Below are 16,467 nucleotides of genomic sequence, written 5' to 3'. Positions count from 1 at the left end.
TCGCCGACGTCACGACGCTGGATAGAGGAGGCGATGAGAGGAAGGTGCAATAAACACAGGGCGTCTGCGCCTATCTAAGTAGGACAATAAAGTGAAAACGGTATCAATGTTCTAACAATGGATTTGTCAGACATGTTTCTTCTTAAACTTTTCCTTTTCGTGTACTTGCTAAACTACACCGAAGGTGAGTGAGGCGTTTCGTGAAGAAAACGTTACGAGTAGTGTTGAATCCGTGAAGCTAGAGACGGGCAGAAAGGCTGCTAGCCCGTTAGCTAACAGAAGGATCAGCAGGGCCTGCTTGTTATGAAGAGGACTGCACCCTTTTTGCCGTATTGCTTCACGCTAAAATTATATATAGCGTAAAAGCTGACCTTGGCTCGCACGGTCGGTTGAAATAAACCGATATCGACGAGTTATTTCCGCGTGTTGTCACCGTTTTTATTGTCAGGTTTGGGTCGGTTTTGTTGTTATCGTGCGAATAGCGCCGACAGCCATTGTTATGAGAAGATGGAGATGCCGACTGTGTTAACAGACCGCTAGCGTTGTGCTAGCTAACACTTTAGCCGCTAACATTACCAATGCTGTTAAAGAAAATAGTACATGTAGCCACTATCGTTGTGTTACCTGCACCGTCTCGGGTTTACAATGTTTATGACGAACAAGTGTTGAGGTTTGCTGGCATTATTCTGTTTTCTGTTGGGACTGGTCAGTGCTGTGTTGTATGCTGTTGCCGCTATCCTCTAATTTAACGCAACGCACTGCTTTGGTTTCAGTAACTTGTTTATAAAATAATGTGTATGATTTGTTTGTCAAATGTCGTAAAATGCTGTTTTTGCCTTGTGCTTTATCCAGGGTTACGTTATGGCATCTCGTAACTGCTCTTTAATATTTTCTAGAATAAAATAAAATTAGCTGTATGCGACTCAAATTTAGTCTATAAATGTCTCAGTCAGTAGTAGAGAAAAAAATCTATATTTTTACTTAGCAATCGTAATGTGTTTAATCTCCAGCTGGTTCCCTGGTCAAACTGTCACAACTTTTCCACACTAATAGGGCCACCTCCTGTGTTAACATCAAAGGGTCTATGTGAAGTGCTTCGCCACATAATGTTATTGTTATGTTGTTTTGTACACTTTGTACAAAAAAAACAATAACGTATTAGATGCTTTTATCTTAATTTTGTTAGCCTTGAGAAATTAATATATTTCATAATAGATATGGCCTTCACTTCTGACAGTCACCTCAATGAAAAATTTAATGTCGGCAGCGGCACCTGAATATTTCATACTTCACATGAACAGAGAAGTAGCTGAAGCCTGGTCTACTTACCAATGTTTCTTACATAGTTACAGGGAATCCTATAATTTATGGCTCACTATCCATCCATAGTATACCGCTTATCCTGTATTCAGGGTCTATGGCTAAGCATAATTACCTGTCAGACGGTACTAATTACATATACACTAAAAATACTTTGGCTTGTTTTATACGTTATGGGACAAGGATGTGATCTTACACACTCACCCTTATGCTCATTCTACCGTCTAAACAAAGAAAACAATGCAACTTCCAGGTGAAATTAGATGGCCACAACAAAATCACTGTTTTCTTGATGTGGAATTTGTCAGACTGCTTTTGAGTGTGAAGCAGTTGGTGAAATGGGTGGGAATCCTTTTCCTTCAAGCCCACCACCCACTCTTCTGGTGGCAAAATGATTATGCTGTGACTCTGGGGGCTGTTGTAAAGCACATCTCTCCAAAAGTGGCATCCGTTTGCTTTAGACTTCTTTAACTGCATTTTCAAACACAGAACATACTGGTTTGCTGTCAGTTTCCATCATTTTAATCCTGTCTGTCAAACATCTGCCTGATCATCATTTATGTCCAATGCCTAAAATGTTCCCATAAAGACTTGAATAAGTTCTATGCTTGATATACGTAGCGTAACATACAAAACTATCATTTCAGTTTCAATGCCATCTGCTAAAAATAGTCGATGTGACTGTTGTATCAATGCTGTTTCAAACTTATTGACTTGGATGTTAGTATTTTTCCCCTCAACATTTGGTAGTGTATAATTTTTTTATTTTAAATGTATATTTTTATGTGACCTTTTTATAATCTTTCATCTTATTTCTGTGTAATGAGCTCTCAGTCACACCTATATACACGTTATTTTTTGGTCCACTTACGTATTGTACATGTATATACAACCCATAATAAATGACACAAACATTGCACCAGACACCTTATATTGCTTGTCTTGGCATATCATTTAATTCTAAAAGGATATGCAATTTCAATATTTTTCATAAGGCTTCTATTTTCATTGTTTTTGCTGATAACACAAGTTTCTCTGTTCTTTTCTCACAGGACACTATAGAAATCCCCTGAACAAGTACATCCGTCACTATGAAGGCCTGTCATATGACACAGAGCTTGTGCACAGCGACCATCAGCGGGCCAAGAGGGCTTTCTCTCATGAAGACAAGTTCCTTCATTTAGATTTTCATGCCCATGGAAGGTTTGTCAGTTTTCCCACATATTTACCTGAAGGGAAATTCTGTCTGGATCTCCTTTTGTTTGGATCTGTGTCCATTTCTGTGTCTCGTCTTTACCTTTATTTGCAAAAGTCATCTCATATGCCAACAGTGTTTATGATCAACGGTGGAGGTCCACAGTATGATTGACAGTTGTTTACATTTAATCCTCTTTTTATGAAACCTTAGACCTGGTCAGTGGCATCACCTTGGCAGTGTGGTGAGGATGAATTCTAAATCTCAGCCTTGGTTCTTTCAGTGTAGTTTCTATGGTCTCTATTAGAGCAAAAATGATTATAGAATTGGCCAATCATCAGAGAATTAACTAACAACAATCGTTAAAGCCATTTTTAAAAACATTTTAAGATAACATTCCCACTTCCAGCTTCTCAGTTGTGAGGATTTCTTGATTTTCTTTGCCTTCATTGTAAACTTATCAGTTTTAGGCTTGAGACTGTTGGTCCAATAACACAGGCTATTTGAAGACATTTTGCCTAAACAATAGATTGATTATTTTTCGAAGACTGATCAGCAGATTAATTAGTATTAAAACATATTGTTAGTATCGGCCTTGATGCGGTTTTGTTCTGCCACAATCTAAATACATAAAAAAAATGAGTTTAGGTAGAAACTGTTAATGTGTTGTGTATGTTTGTTAGCCCTGTGGTAGATCAGGTGTTTCTGTACACTTCATACCTGGGTGGAAACCCTTCAAGCTGTAGAAGATGGATGGATGGACACATGTAGTCTTTGTCATGGTTGTTCCTCCAGCATTTTGAAGAGGTGGTGTTCCTTGATAGAAAGTGTCCACACTCTCCATGACAAAGTCAATACCATCTGGCTGTGAGCTTGGCAAAGGTTGTTTATCGTCCTGCCTGTAGCAGGACCTGCTGTTCCCAGACTCTGATGCTGCTTAATAGGGAAGAGAATTATAAGGGCTGTGTAAACAAACACACTGAGGGAAGATGCCTGTTCCTTTTAAAAAAGCAGTTAGGTGTCAGCTTTATTTTAAATTCATAGCAAAGCTGGAGACAAAACTCAAATTCTTACATTTAATTTGCATCACCCCATCCACCTTCTGCTTGCTGGTATTGTGTATGAACGTGTTCTCAGTTACATTCGATTCAGATTCATAGTCATAACAGAAAACAATTGTGTTACAATAGGTTCTGTACACGTACCAGATTTCTGTGCCATCGTATTAAGTTTGACCATGATTTTCTGATAAAACTTGTTTTCTGGCAGTTAATTTGCCTGCTGTGTCTGACCTACAGAACAGTAACTTATAGACAATAAGAGCACTGTGTGGGTGTTACATGAAACTCTAGGTTTATTGTAGCATCTTTGTTTCCCTGCCACATGTTTGATCAACCAATGACAGCATTGAGACAGCAAGATGTCCTAATTTTCCGTTCCCTCTTCTACAAGATAAGACTGCAGTTGCTTTTGCAAAAGAAAAGTGCTTAGATGTTTTCTCTCTGCCAAACCATGTCCGCCTTTTCACAATTTTTCTCCTTTCATTTGCATTTTCCTTTTTCTCACACTCTGAGTAAATATTGCTTTGCCTCCCGAAGTGAGGTCTAATTCAGATCCACATCCAAATCCATACATATATTCACACTGTTTGACCCGAATAATATCAGCAGACTGTTTCAGAAACAAACTTCATGCAATATAGATAACAAACGTGTCTGACGTCTTAACCTTTGTCATCCCGTTCAAAGACGTTTTGTTTTTTTCTATTGCCTATAGTTTCATTCTTTTCATTTCAGGCAGTTTAATCTACGAATGAAGAGGGATACCACTTTGTTTTCCCAAGATTTAAAGGTAGATGTTTCAGGTGATGAGATTCCATTTGATACCTCTCATATCTACACTGGAGAAATCTACGGTAAAAATGTCCTTCTCATTTGAATATGCTTGTTTTAATGTATCGCTACAGTGATGCTTGATCTCGTGTGAATCCTCTGACACCTTTACTTTTGTAATTTGGATTCCCAGGGGAGAAAGGTACCCTGACTCATGGCTCCATTGTGGATGGTAAGTTTGAGGGCTTTATTCAAAGCTACCATGGCACCTACTACGTGGAGCCCGCTGAGAGACACCTGGAGGACAAAAACGTGCCTTTTCACTCGGTCATCTATCACGAAGACGACATACGTGAGTCACTCGCAACTTCAGCTACACAAATTCTTTGACAGGCTGTAATCATTGAGTATGTATCATTGTATGTAAATGTGTGATTGGGAAGTGCAAGGTTAGGGCAGATGAGCTGAGGGAGGCTGACTGGTGTGATCAGCCACCAGGGAGCAGAGATACCCGCGGTGCTCATTAACTGAGTAACACAATCTTTCTCCCAGGCTACTGGCTCATTTCAGCAGTCTTTACAATGTTGGTGCTGTTGGTAAGCACCAGGCATACCTCACTACACCAGCACCCCATAATTTTGAATAAGCTGTGTACATATACTGTGTGGCTGAGGGGTAAATTAAACACAAATGAGAGCGGCAAGAAACAGCTCACATAGCAAAGCTAGGCTCAAGTGGCGTGTAAGTACATCCATTAGCTGATCATGAATAGCGCCAGAAATAGAGAGACTCAGGGGGTTAAGTAGCTGACATTGTCTCCCATAATCCTAACTGTGTTGTGTCTGCCTCTCTCACTCAGACTACCCGCACAAGTACGGCCCAGAGGGAGGCTGCGCTGATAGTTCAGTGTTTGAAAGGATGAAGAAATACCAAGCCTCAGCCGTAGTAGAGTCACCCAAGGTGAACTTCATCACACACCACATTAAAACGTTACAGTGTCTTTTAAAGGGATGGGTTTTTAAGGGGGGGTGTAGACTTTTCTCGCAATATTAACCAATTCATTTTGGCTCATGTTTAAGTCAAATATAAGTTAACGGTGACTGTGTGAATACATCCATTGTATTCAGTCTATGGTGTGAGACTATGGTGTCCATAAAGTGAAGTGAATCTGAGGTTTGATGTGTTGTCATTTCTTGGTAAATTGTGAATTATATGCTGTAAATGTACACATATTAGCACGTGGTTTAGTCAGTTGTTGCTAATCTCTTTGGCCTCCATGAATTGAGGAAAGCAAGCTTAACCTCACTGTCCTGCAATCTTTGAAAAACCCTAAAGGCCATTTAACACTTAGTGCTGTTTGTAATCCTCGACTCTTCTAAACAGCTATATGAACACATTTTTAGTCCACTGCAGACAAAAAAAAGATTCTTTCTCAATTTCTTTTATTGTAGCTGTAAATGACATATGAAATACTATTGATTTTTCTTTCCAAATGTTTGCCAAATCAAAGCATTCCTTTTATTGGACCATTGGGGTGCTTTTATTTGTTTTTTTTTTTTTTCCTTTACCATATTCTTGTGTGTGACATACAGTACATGTTCCACAGCAACAAAGTTGCAGCTCATGAATAATCTGCAGTTGAAAAACCATGGCCTAAAAATACCAGACATTATTTATTCAGCCACTGGTGGGAAATGCTATATACTGTATATGTTTTATTTAACTGTATTTCCTACTTCTCCCCGTACCAGGAGCTCCATACTGAGGCAGGCTTTAATGACCCTGTGCTGCTAAGGAAGAAGAGGATGACCCAAGTTGAGAAAAACACCTGCCAACTTTTCATTCAGACTGACCACCTCTTCTTTAAGTACTACAAGACCAGAGAGGCTGTCATTGCTCAGGTATTACACAGTCACTCATATGACACATGCTACTGTGGTGCTGTAAGAATTAAGCCTTGGTTATGCTTCCGCGTAGTGATCACGCAATGGCCACGCAGTTGCTTGGAGACCGTGATGGTTCTGCGTGGGGTTTACGTGTCGAAATGCAATTCAATGCCAGATAGAGGGCGCTATGTTTTTTTGTAAAGAATGACCGACCGACCGAGACTCTTGACGTTTATCGTTGTTAGCCTCGTTATAACCTATTTGTTTACCTTCCGGCTTTAAACAGCCACAATTTTTCAGAACTTGGTGTTATATTTCTTGTGCAAAAGCGACAAGGTGCAAACAATAAAATGAGGTGCAAACAATACAAGTAGCCTATTAAAAGTTTAAATGGCGGTGTTTATGAGTGGAAACCGGAAAAGCGGTCTCCAGCGGATGTAGTTAGCGGACCAATCACAGCCAATGCCGCTGCGTTGGTGTTGCGTTGCCTCGACGCACGTCTAGGATTTTTGGGAGGTGCACGTCAGGCCCTTGCGGCGGACGTAAGGGGGGTCCGCAAGGACGTAAGGGGTCCGTAAGCCCCCTTTCGTTGTGTCAATGCGGAAGCATAACTTGGGCTTTAGATTTACACGGTTTGTATGTAGGTGGCAAATTGCTAACCAACAGTAGCACCATACAAGATTAGAAAGGCTAATGAGTATTGGAGTAAAGTGCACTAGTAGTTGATGCTTTTTTTTTTTTTTTAAATGTTGTTATCTCTTAATCTTTCAGATCTCCAGTCATGTCAAGGCTATCGATGCTATCTATCAGGGCACAGACTTCATGGGCATTCGCAACATCAGCTTCATGGTGAAAAGGATCAGGGTATGTCTTGTACTGTTTTTAAGGCTTGTGTTGATTTTTAGATGAGGTCCTTCCCTCTGAACTTATTGTCAACATCCTCTTGTGTAGATAAACACCACCAGTGATGAGAGGGACAAGTCCAACCCGTTCCGCTTTGCCAACATTGGCGTGGAGAAATTCCTGGAGCTGAACTCGGAGCAGAACCATGACGACTACTGCTTGGCTTACGTCTTCACTGACAGAGACTTTGATGACGGGGTGTTGGGTTTGGCCTGGGTTGGAGCCCCTTCAGGTACTTTAAGATAGTCATTGGTGATCAGGAACTGCAAATGATCAATCAGCTTTTTTAAACAGCATTATACAACGTATAACATGACGTATAATGTTCTTTGTACTGGGTCTAAGGAATAAGTTAATTGTCATTTAGCTGGATTGCAGCTACACCAAGGAAAAGTGTCAGTGGTGTTTGCAAATACTGGTTGTTTCAGACTGTTGTGAGAACAAACTGCAGCTCCAAATATCAACTCACACAATATGCAAATGTAATGCTTCCTTAAGGTTTTCATTATGGCCCTAGCTATATATTTATTGCACTCTATTACTGGTGGAATAGCAACTAAGGTGTTCTCTGTGCAAGATTCTTAATTTGTTTTCACAGAAAATATTGCACGGGTGAAATCTTATACAGTCATAATTTACTGTGGGAGGTTGGGAGCATGTGTGTGCTCGCGATGATGACACACAATTTGAATTAAACATGTTCCGTAAACAAGTTGATAAATCAAGCTCATTATGTTTTGAAGTAAGGCATTATGTCATCTGGACATTAATTGAAAAAATTGCCATTACATTAATCAGATTCTCCCTCTTTAATGAGCAAAATCGTTCATGTTTTGTGGCTGTGGTTTGGAAGAAAGTTTGCTCCAACTTGTGCTTTTCTTTTGCAGGGAGCTCCGGAGGCATCTGTGAAAAAAGCAAACTGTACTCTGATGGAAAAAAGAAATCACTCAACACTGGTATAATCACTGTACAGAACTATGCCTCCCACGTACCTCCCAAAGTCTCCCATATCACTTTTGCACATGAAGTAGGACACAACTTTGGCTCCCCGGTGAGTTACCTCTATGTGCCACATTTATGCAAGGTGAGACTGAATTGCACTCGCACACTTCCTCCCTTCTTCTTTCAACCTTTGTTGTTTTTCTCTCTTTCTCTCTCTCTCAGCACGACTCTGGATCTGAGTGCACCCCAGGAGAATCCAAGAGCCAAGACAAGAAGGAGAAGGGCAATTATATCATGTATGCAAGAGCTACATCAGGAGACAAGCTCAACAATAATAAGTTCTCCATCTGCAGCGTGCGAAACATCAGCCAGGTGCTGGAGAAGAAGAGAAGCAACTGCTTCGTTGGTACGGTTTACTGGTTTCCCCTTAACTATCCAACTTGAGCTTGTGTGAATTAATTGGTGATTTAAATCAGGCAACTTGAGAGGCACTAACATAGTGCAACATAGGCTGGTGTCATCATTGAAAGGCAGTCTTGGCATTAGTCCAGTGTTATTTTTACTGACAGCATTTGGCATATTGTGGTATTATTCTTTGTGATATCTTTTTATGTGAGACAAAACATGTCATACAACTCTCAAATCAGTAGCATAACAAATAGTCTTGATGTTTGTATTTCCTTCCCGAACAGAGTCTGGTCAGCCCATCTGTGGTAACGGCCTGGTCGAACCAGGAGAGGAGTGTGACTGTGGCTACAGTGATCAGTGCAAGGATCAGTGCTGCTATGACGCCAACCAGCCTGACAACAAGAAGTGCAAATTAAAGCCCAACAAAGGCTGCAGGTAGATCTCAATCTCACTATTGTGTTTTTGATTGCCTGACAATTTTGATGTTTCATAACGAGGATCTGGCAGCTCATTTGTGATCATTCTTGACCAAACCTTTTTTCCATCCCACAGTCCCAGCCAGGGTCCTTGTTGTACTGCTACGTGCTCCTACAAGGGTCGTAATGAAAAGTGCAGAGAGGAGTCGGAGTGTGCTCACCAGGGCATGTGTAATGGAGTCGGTGCCCAGTGCCCCACATCTGAGCCTAAGGCCAACTTCACCGCCTGCCACGGAGAGACTCAAGTCTGCCTCAATGGGGTGAGTGACTGAACACCTGGAATAAGTTATTATTCAGTTATTGCAACTTTATATTCCTATACCAGTCAGTGTCTGATCTTGCCTGTCCTCATGCTCCTCCCCCGCAGGGCTGCTCTGGCTCCATCTGTGAGAAGTATGGGCTTGAGGCGTGCACCTGTGCCAGCCAAGATGGCAAGGATGAGACTGAGCTTTGCCACGTGTGCTGCATGGAGAAGAGTGAGTCATTTTATCTTCTTCTCCTTTCCCCTGCCATGAATACTTATTTTCTAATATATTGTGCTTGAGTTTTTATCTTTTTTCATTTGAATTGTGTTGACGGACTGTGATTCATCTCCACAGTGAATCCCAACACGTGCAGCAGCACAGGATCAGAGCGTCTGACTCGTTTCTTCAATAAGAAAGTGACCACGCTGCCAGCCGGTTCGCCGTGCAATGACTTCAAGGGCTACTGTGATGTGTTCATGAAGTGCCGTTTGGTGGATGCAGACGGACCGCTGGCCAGGCTGAAGAAGGCCATCTTCAACCCAGAGCTCTATGAAAACATTGCAGAGTGGATTGTGGTAAGTATCAACTACTCAATTCTAATTATTTGTTATTATTATGAGGTGTTGTGTAGTGGCAGTGTTTGATTTGTGCTTCATTCTCTTCTCTAGGCCCACTGGTGGGCAGTGCTATTGATGGGTATTGCCCTCATCATGCTCATGGCTGGCTTCATTAAGATCTGTAGTGTGCATACACCGAGCAGTAACCCCAAACTTCCCCCTCCCAAACCACTTCCAGGTGAGTCCAGTGATGTTTTTTTTTTTTATTAAAAAAAAAAATATGTGTTTGATGTCATATATATGAACAGTTTTCATGTTTTCATGGATGTCCCTTCTGCCACTCCACTGCATTGCAATATGGTGTTCATTTCTAGCTGAAGGTTTGTTGTGTTGAAGGTGTTTGTGATATTGTGTCCATCCTCTGAAAATAAAATGCCCACATGCATAATTTAAAGAAGAAAAACACTTTTGTTTTTGAAGATGTTTACATACATAAACAAACAAGCAGAATTTCAGGAAAGTTAACCAGGTTTTTCACAAAAATAGTGTCATATAATAGATTTATTTGTTTAATTTTTTTCTTTCTTGTTCTTTTCATTTTGTACCTCAAATTCTCAGGTTGGTATAAACACCATTAAATCAACATACTTTGAGTCTCGGGAGATTAGGACTGTAGTAGCATCTTTATTTATTGCCGTACTGGAAAACATGTGAAAATCACCCGCAGTCTGTCTTTCAACAAGCTCAAATAACTGCCTTTTATCCTGACAGGCACTTTGAAGAGACGGCGAGCGCAGCAGCATGCTAACTCCCAGGTGCAGCACCAGTCTCAGCACCCGCATGCCCACCAGCAGGGACACGGCGGCCAGCGGCAACCCCAGAGGCAGCCTCAGCGGCAGGCACAGCCCCAGAGGCACCACCGTCAGCCCAGAGAGAACTATCAGATGGGCCAGATGAGACGCTGAGACCCCGCATCCCGCCCCCTCCCCCCAATGCCTTGGCTCCTCCTTGTGCCTACAGTGGGAAACAAAAGCGTCACTCCATCCAAAGAAAAGCCTGACATGGTTGTTAGTCATCATCATATCCTCCATTTACAAACAAAACTGACACGTGAAAAAGAGAAAACACTATCTAGCAACTCGATTGGCTCTTTGTGGAGTGGACTCGACCATCAGCCATTTCCAGTGCAGTGAGATCTAGCATCCTTTTCCACCTTTTTTTTTTTTTTTTCTTTTTTTTGAGGAGTGCCAAGGAGTTAAGGAATCATGTGTAGCTTTAGTACATTATGTGATGTGTGTTTTTTTTTTTTTTGGTTCTATTGCATCGTCTTCTTGAGTGACACGCCCGTGGCTGCTGGTGAATTGTTCCGTGATTTTCTTTCACCATTCTAGCCTGGAACGAGAGACACTCAGTGAGGATATGCGGCACTTTTGTGATTTACACATGTCAAACGGCAAAAGACACAGGCTCCGGTCTCTCATGCAGACCGTCTTCTGCATGTGACTGTACATATTTAGTGTATCATAAGTGAAAACAAACTATTTCTTCTACTGTAAATGTGTAATTCTTCACTTTTTTTCAGTTTTCGGTTTCGGTTAGTGCTCTCAGGACTCTTAACACATAATTGAAGGAGTGATGGTTGTGATGAGTTCCTTGGACGTTGCTGTTGCGGATTTGGCGCCATCAAGTTCTCTTCGCAGTTGTCCAATCAGGTGGATCTCTTTCACTTTCGTCCGGTTGCTAGATTTCAAATTTTAACAACAAGGTCACCATATCCCACTTTTCAGGCCTTCTTTGTTCAAGGTTGCTTTTTTCATCTTTTTTTATTTTAATTTTAATTGTTTTATTGTCTTGCTAACATCGTGTTTTGCTCATGTTGTGTAACAAGCTAGATGAGGAAAATAGTCATGGAAACAGAAAGGGAAGATCACCTAGTTTGACGCACCTTTTATTGTCTTTACCGATTTTTCTTTTTTTATATATAAATATATATAAATAATGAAATGAATAACCACTAACTGAAGCTGAGGATGATTCTACCTGTTCAGATACCAAGACGAGGGAACATGAAGGCTGCTGTGGCTTAGCTTAGAAGTGAGAGTGTATCATGTTACAGAGTTAGTTTACATGAGTGTGGAAATAAATTTAAAAATGACTCCGGTGTGGATGTACAAAAAAAAATGTAAGATTAAATCATTCTATTATTCTTCAGATAGCAAATCTAAGAACTTGTCAGTGTGGGCATGCGGACACATTTATTAAATGTGACTATTAATTGACCAAGGTCTGTAATATTTGTATCTCACGCAACACTATTTACTTTGACAGCTATTAATGTTAGTCTTAAAACAGGTGGAAGCAGCAGTATTGTCACACTATTCACACATCTCCTCAGTATGTTCACTTGTTTCATAGGAAACGAGCTGCTGTCTATTTTTCTTCTTTTTTTAACTCATGCAGTTGACAGACCTCACCATTGACTGGATCCCCTTAAGAGCTCATGGGTGCACATTAGAGTGCCATAAAACTTTATACAGCTGATCTTTTAGTGCAGAGGTTTTATAAAAATGCAGAAAGCACCGGGGATACTTTTGATGGAAGAAATGAAGGAAATGTGATCTTTTTTTTTTATTTAATTTTTTTATTGTTTGACTTGTCTTCCTTCCCTCACTGCTTCCAAAAGCATTTCATAATCTGATCATGATAAATCCTGTAAAATGTCACGATTTATTCATCATGCAAACATTTCCCCCACCAGTAGGACTCGGCATTTGAGTGAAAAGTCTGGCACAGACAAAAAAGGTTGGGAATCTTACATTATGTATTCGGCAAAGAACGTTTTATGCTCCGACTTTGTTTTATCCCGGCATTATTTTTAAATGCATGCAATACTAATCACAACTTATCTTAACTTACAACACTGTCCTGATGGTGGTAACTATCACACATGCGCTCTGGAGGGGACAAAGCAAATAATGTCTCTCACGGTTAATAGATTATTTCACATGGCAGATGAAATAGGCAGGTCAGCGGTCACTATAACATCTCATGTCTGTACAAAATGGAGCTCTTTTTAAATTCCGTCGTCTAGGCTGGATCACGACTGTTATGCCTAGAGAATATGTAAAACTTGTACAGTACTTCGAAAATTTGCATTTCATTTGAAAATGGGAGAAATTACATTTTGATACATCCGTTTCATTTTTTGTATTCTAATTCCAGAGTAAGTTGTTCAAAGATGTTCATATGTGACAAACCCTCCTCTCCTCTAAGTTATTTATGTTCTTATATGTGCTATAGTTGAACTGGAGTTTGCTTATGATACTTTTCTCCACCATCATCAATGGTAAACAATTCAGGGTGATGGGAGTTAATGTTACATTCTCATTTTTGTCTTTGTTCTCCTGTGGCATGGTTTGGGTAGAAGAGCAGAAGAATAATGCCTGTAAATTTACTTTCTTTTTAATTTCGTAGTCTTGGTAAAGTTTTTAGATAAACGTGCACTGAAAATGTCCAAATTGATTTGAAATGTTGTAGGTGATGTAGGCCGAAAGAACACAAGATTAAAAAGTAATACTACTGTCTGATTTTAATGTTCACTGTGTTTTATACAGTATCGGAATATTTTGTTCACTTTGAACATTTTTACTAAAAAAAAAAAAAAAAATTTCAAATTGTATTGTGCAAAGAGATGTAATTTTTGGAGTACTTGAAATGCATTAATTAAAAGACTCGTTCAAAATAAAATAGACCCCTGTTTACTGTCTGTAATGTGTGCTCTCTTTCTATTCCTTTGGTGCAGTTTTACTTATTTATCTACAGAGGTTTAATGCAGATATATTTAAAAGACCTGAAATTTTAAATGTGGAGATCGTTTACTTATAAAGAGTACCACTCAGCCTGTGTAGCGGGTACATAATGACCTCTGGGGCACCTGATGCTGTCAGTAGTGTCGTTGTCCCCACCAGGAGGATCATGGGATCATTCGTGTGCGTGAGTGAGTGTGCTCTTCTGTTTCTGTCCACGGCTAATCTCTTATTCTGCTGTAGCAAGTTACATTTTATTGCCTATTTTATACTGCATGCTTACCCTCTCTTTGTACTCAGCCTCAGCTGGTAGTGGTGGCTAATGAAAACACAGCTGAATGCGTCTCCAACACCCAGCCATTACGCTGCCACAGTGGGTGGATAACCGTTTGCAGCATATTCGGCTAACAGCTAACAGAATGGACAGGTGAGTTTGGCTAATAGCCTATAGAACTACACACACAGCTGTGCCGGCTGACTTCAATTGTTTTAAACGGTGTATTTGGCTAAGTGCTAACAGAACTGCCAGTACACATAGGGCTGTACTTTTTAAATTTTGCCTTTGGCAAGACTGCATGAAGTGTATTATACGACGATTGCTTGCATACACCAACGCTTGTTTTTGTGATGTATAGTGTGTGATGTATAGACGGGGTGTCAGTCAATTTTACTAATGTACCTACAACTTGTTTTTGGTTACGTTAGTGTATGAAAGGCTGAAAATCTTTTTGTAAAATTACTTAAAAATGCAGCAAATGTTATTAATACTAAAGATGGATCCGATTCATAGCATCCTTCTGTGTTCTGTTTGTTCTTTTATCCTTTAAATGCTGTGTGATAAAGAATTGTCATGTTTAAAGCTCTGGAAGCTGTACACTAATATAATATTGCTCCGTTCCTGTAAAGTAAACCTGCAGCTGTGTGCAGTAGAGGGGCGTCGACAGCAGAGGGAGCAGCTGCTCAGTCACTTGCTGAACTGTTGGGACCAGAGGTTTTGTATCCTGTGAGTCACCAACATCAGCACCACAAAGCCACATACAGCTTCTCATCCCCTCGGTTTCCATCGAAGAGTAACCTTCAAACTGAGGAACTTCAAATATTGTGCATGCTCTGTTCACGTGGTTACATTGATGACTGTAACCTCATGAGTGCGTTTGATGATGTAACAACCACAGGAGCGTGTTTGTGGAAGCAAACATCTGCACATGCGGTGGAATGAGGCCTACTATTGATTTTCAATGTGGATCCTCAGCTGCAGTCGCTGGTTGTCACATGAACAAACAGCCACCCACAACAAGTTTAGGTTCAATATTTTCAGATGGCGAGTTGTATTGCAGTAGGTTTACATGTTATTACCGATGCTGTAGCCTATTTTCTCACAGCTCTCAACAAGCTGATGTCACTCTGGGCCTTTAAACTCTTTTCCAGCAGAGAGGACAATGCTACTGCTCAATATTGTACTTTTAGTGCTTCAGCTCTATGCGAGAGCTGATGTCACAGTCGATGAGCGAGCAGCAGCTTTTGTCTCTCCTTGCACTGACAAAGCACGATTGTAAAAGTGGCCCGGGCCTGCTGAGTGTCACCCAGACTGAGCTGAGTGGCAGCTGACAATGAACACTGCAAAACAAGGAATATAACTTCCAGTTCATTGTCCAATCTCAGATAATGCCCGCTAGATTACCGAGGTGAGGATGTAGATCCTACACTTAAGCAAAAGTAAAATGACTCCATTACAAGTAAAAGTATTATATTATTATAAGTTGAATCAGGAAAATGGATTTAAGTATTAAAATAAAAAATGCCCCAGTTGACTGTAATACTTTTATATTTTATAACATTATTAATACTCATGGATTAATGTAAAAGCAGGTTTTACTGTTATAACTGGTTGAGGTGGAGTCTATTTTCAAACAATTTTCTATTGAATGATGTGATAATTAAATTCAAGGATTTATCTGCTGATTCTAAAAAATAAATTGATAGTTTGGTTTGTTAAAATTCAGAAAATAGCAATTAATGCAACAACAATTACAGAGCCTAAAATGCCACCTTCAAAGCTGTCCATAACTTAAGTTGAGTAAAAAGTTAAATAGTATAAAGTGGAACAAGTACATCAGAAGTTCCTCAGATTTGAACTTAAATACAGTACTTGTAAATATAAACGTACATAGTTATATTCTATCACAGAATCAGTCAGGCCAACTTACAGCTCCACGCAATTAAAAACAAGAAATCCATATTATGTCAGTTTAGTTGAAGGTGACAGTCTGCTTTTGAGGACCAGCATTCCTCATATTGATCATTATTCAGTGTGCCCATGTGACATTTGTCAAGCAGAGATGCATTTTTACAGACCCAGTTCCCAGAAGACTGAGTGCCGCTTCCCAGCAGGCTGAATCAGCACAGTGAGGTTGTCCTACATCTTCAGAAGCCCGGCCTAGGTGAGAGACGATCACGTGCAGCCGCACATGAAGCGTTATCGGCTGTCTCTGAAACTTTAGTTAGCATGAATGTTGAAGAGGGGACTTGTGCTGTCTGAGAACTTCTCCTCCTGGAGTTTAATGTGTCGATGAATGCCAGGAAACATTCACTGACCCAAAGCAGGAAGTGGAAAGGTACTATGTAGATTTATGTGGTGCTTTGGTATAGTTGTGAGGTATTTATACTCTACTTCAGTCTTTCTACAAAACATTGTGAAAGAATGGGTCACTCTCCATCCAAGCCATACATCAGCAAATGCAATGCAAAGTGTCGGATGCAGTGGTGTAAAGCACGCTGCCACTGGACTCTACAGCAGTGGAGACACGTTCTCTGGAGTGACCAATCATGCTTCTCCATCTGGCAATCTGATGGATGAGTCTGGGTTTGGCGGTCGCCTGGAGAACGGTACTTGTCTG

The 16,467-nt window shown here is 40.4% G+C and overlaps 1 protein-coding gene across 1 annotated transcript; it reads left to right on the top strand.

Annotated features, from left to right (window-relative positions):
- The first annotated feature begins 7 nt into the window (after positions 1-7).
- LOC311018055 (disintegrin and metalloproteinase domain-containing protein 10-like) lies at positions 8-13,530 on the top strand. The gene is made up of 16 exons (XM_084016802.1): positions 8-184; positions 2,373-2,523; positions 4,312-4,430; positions 4,541-4,699; positions 5,207-5,307; positions 6,099-6,248; positions 7,005-7,097; positions 7,185-7,368; positions 8,024-8,187; positions 8,301-8,484; positions 8,771-8,921; positions 9,039-9,222; positions 9,330-9,438; positions 9,562-9,782; positions 9,876-10,002; positions 10,536-13,530. The coding sequence occupies exons 1-16, from the start codon at positions 118-120 to the stop codon at positions 10,727-10,729; spliced, it is 2,358 nt and encodes a 785-aa protein (XP_083872928.1). The 5' UTR covers positions 8-117; the 3' UTR covers positions 10,730-13,530.
- Positions 13,531-16,467: the final 2,937 nt, after the last annotated feature.

The sequence above is a fragment of the Eutrigla gurnardus genome (genome assembly GCF_963514095.1).
Source record: "Eutrigla gurnardus genome assembly, chromosome: 9".
In the NCBI taxonomy this organism is placed as follows: Eukaryota; Metazoa; Chordata; class Actinopteri; order Perciformes; family Triglidae; genus Eutrigla; species Eutrigla gurnardus.
Note: the sequence above shows the minus strand (reverse complement) of the source record. Positions and strands in the feature narration are given on the sequence as shown.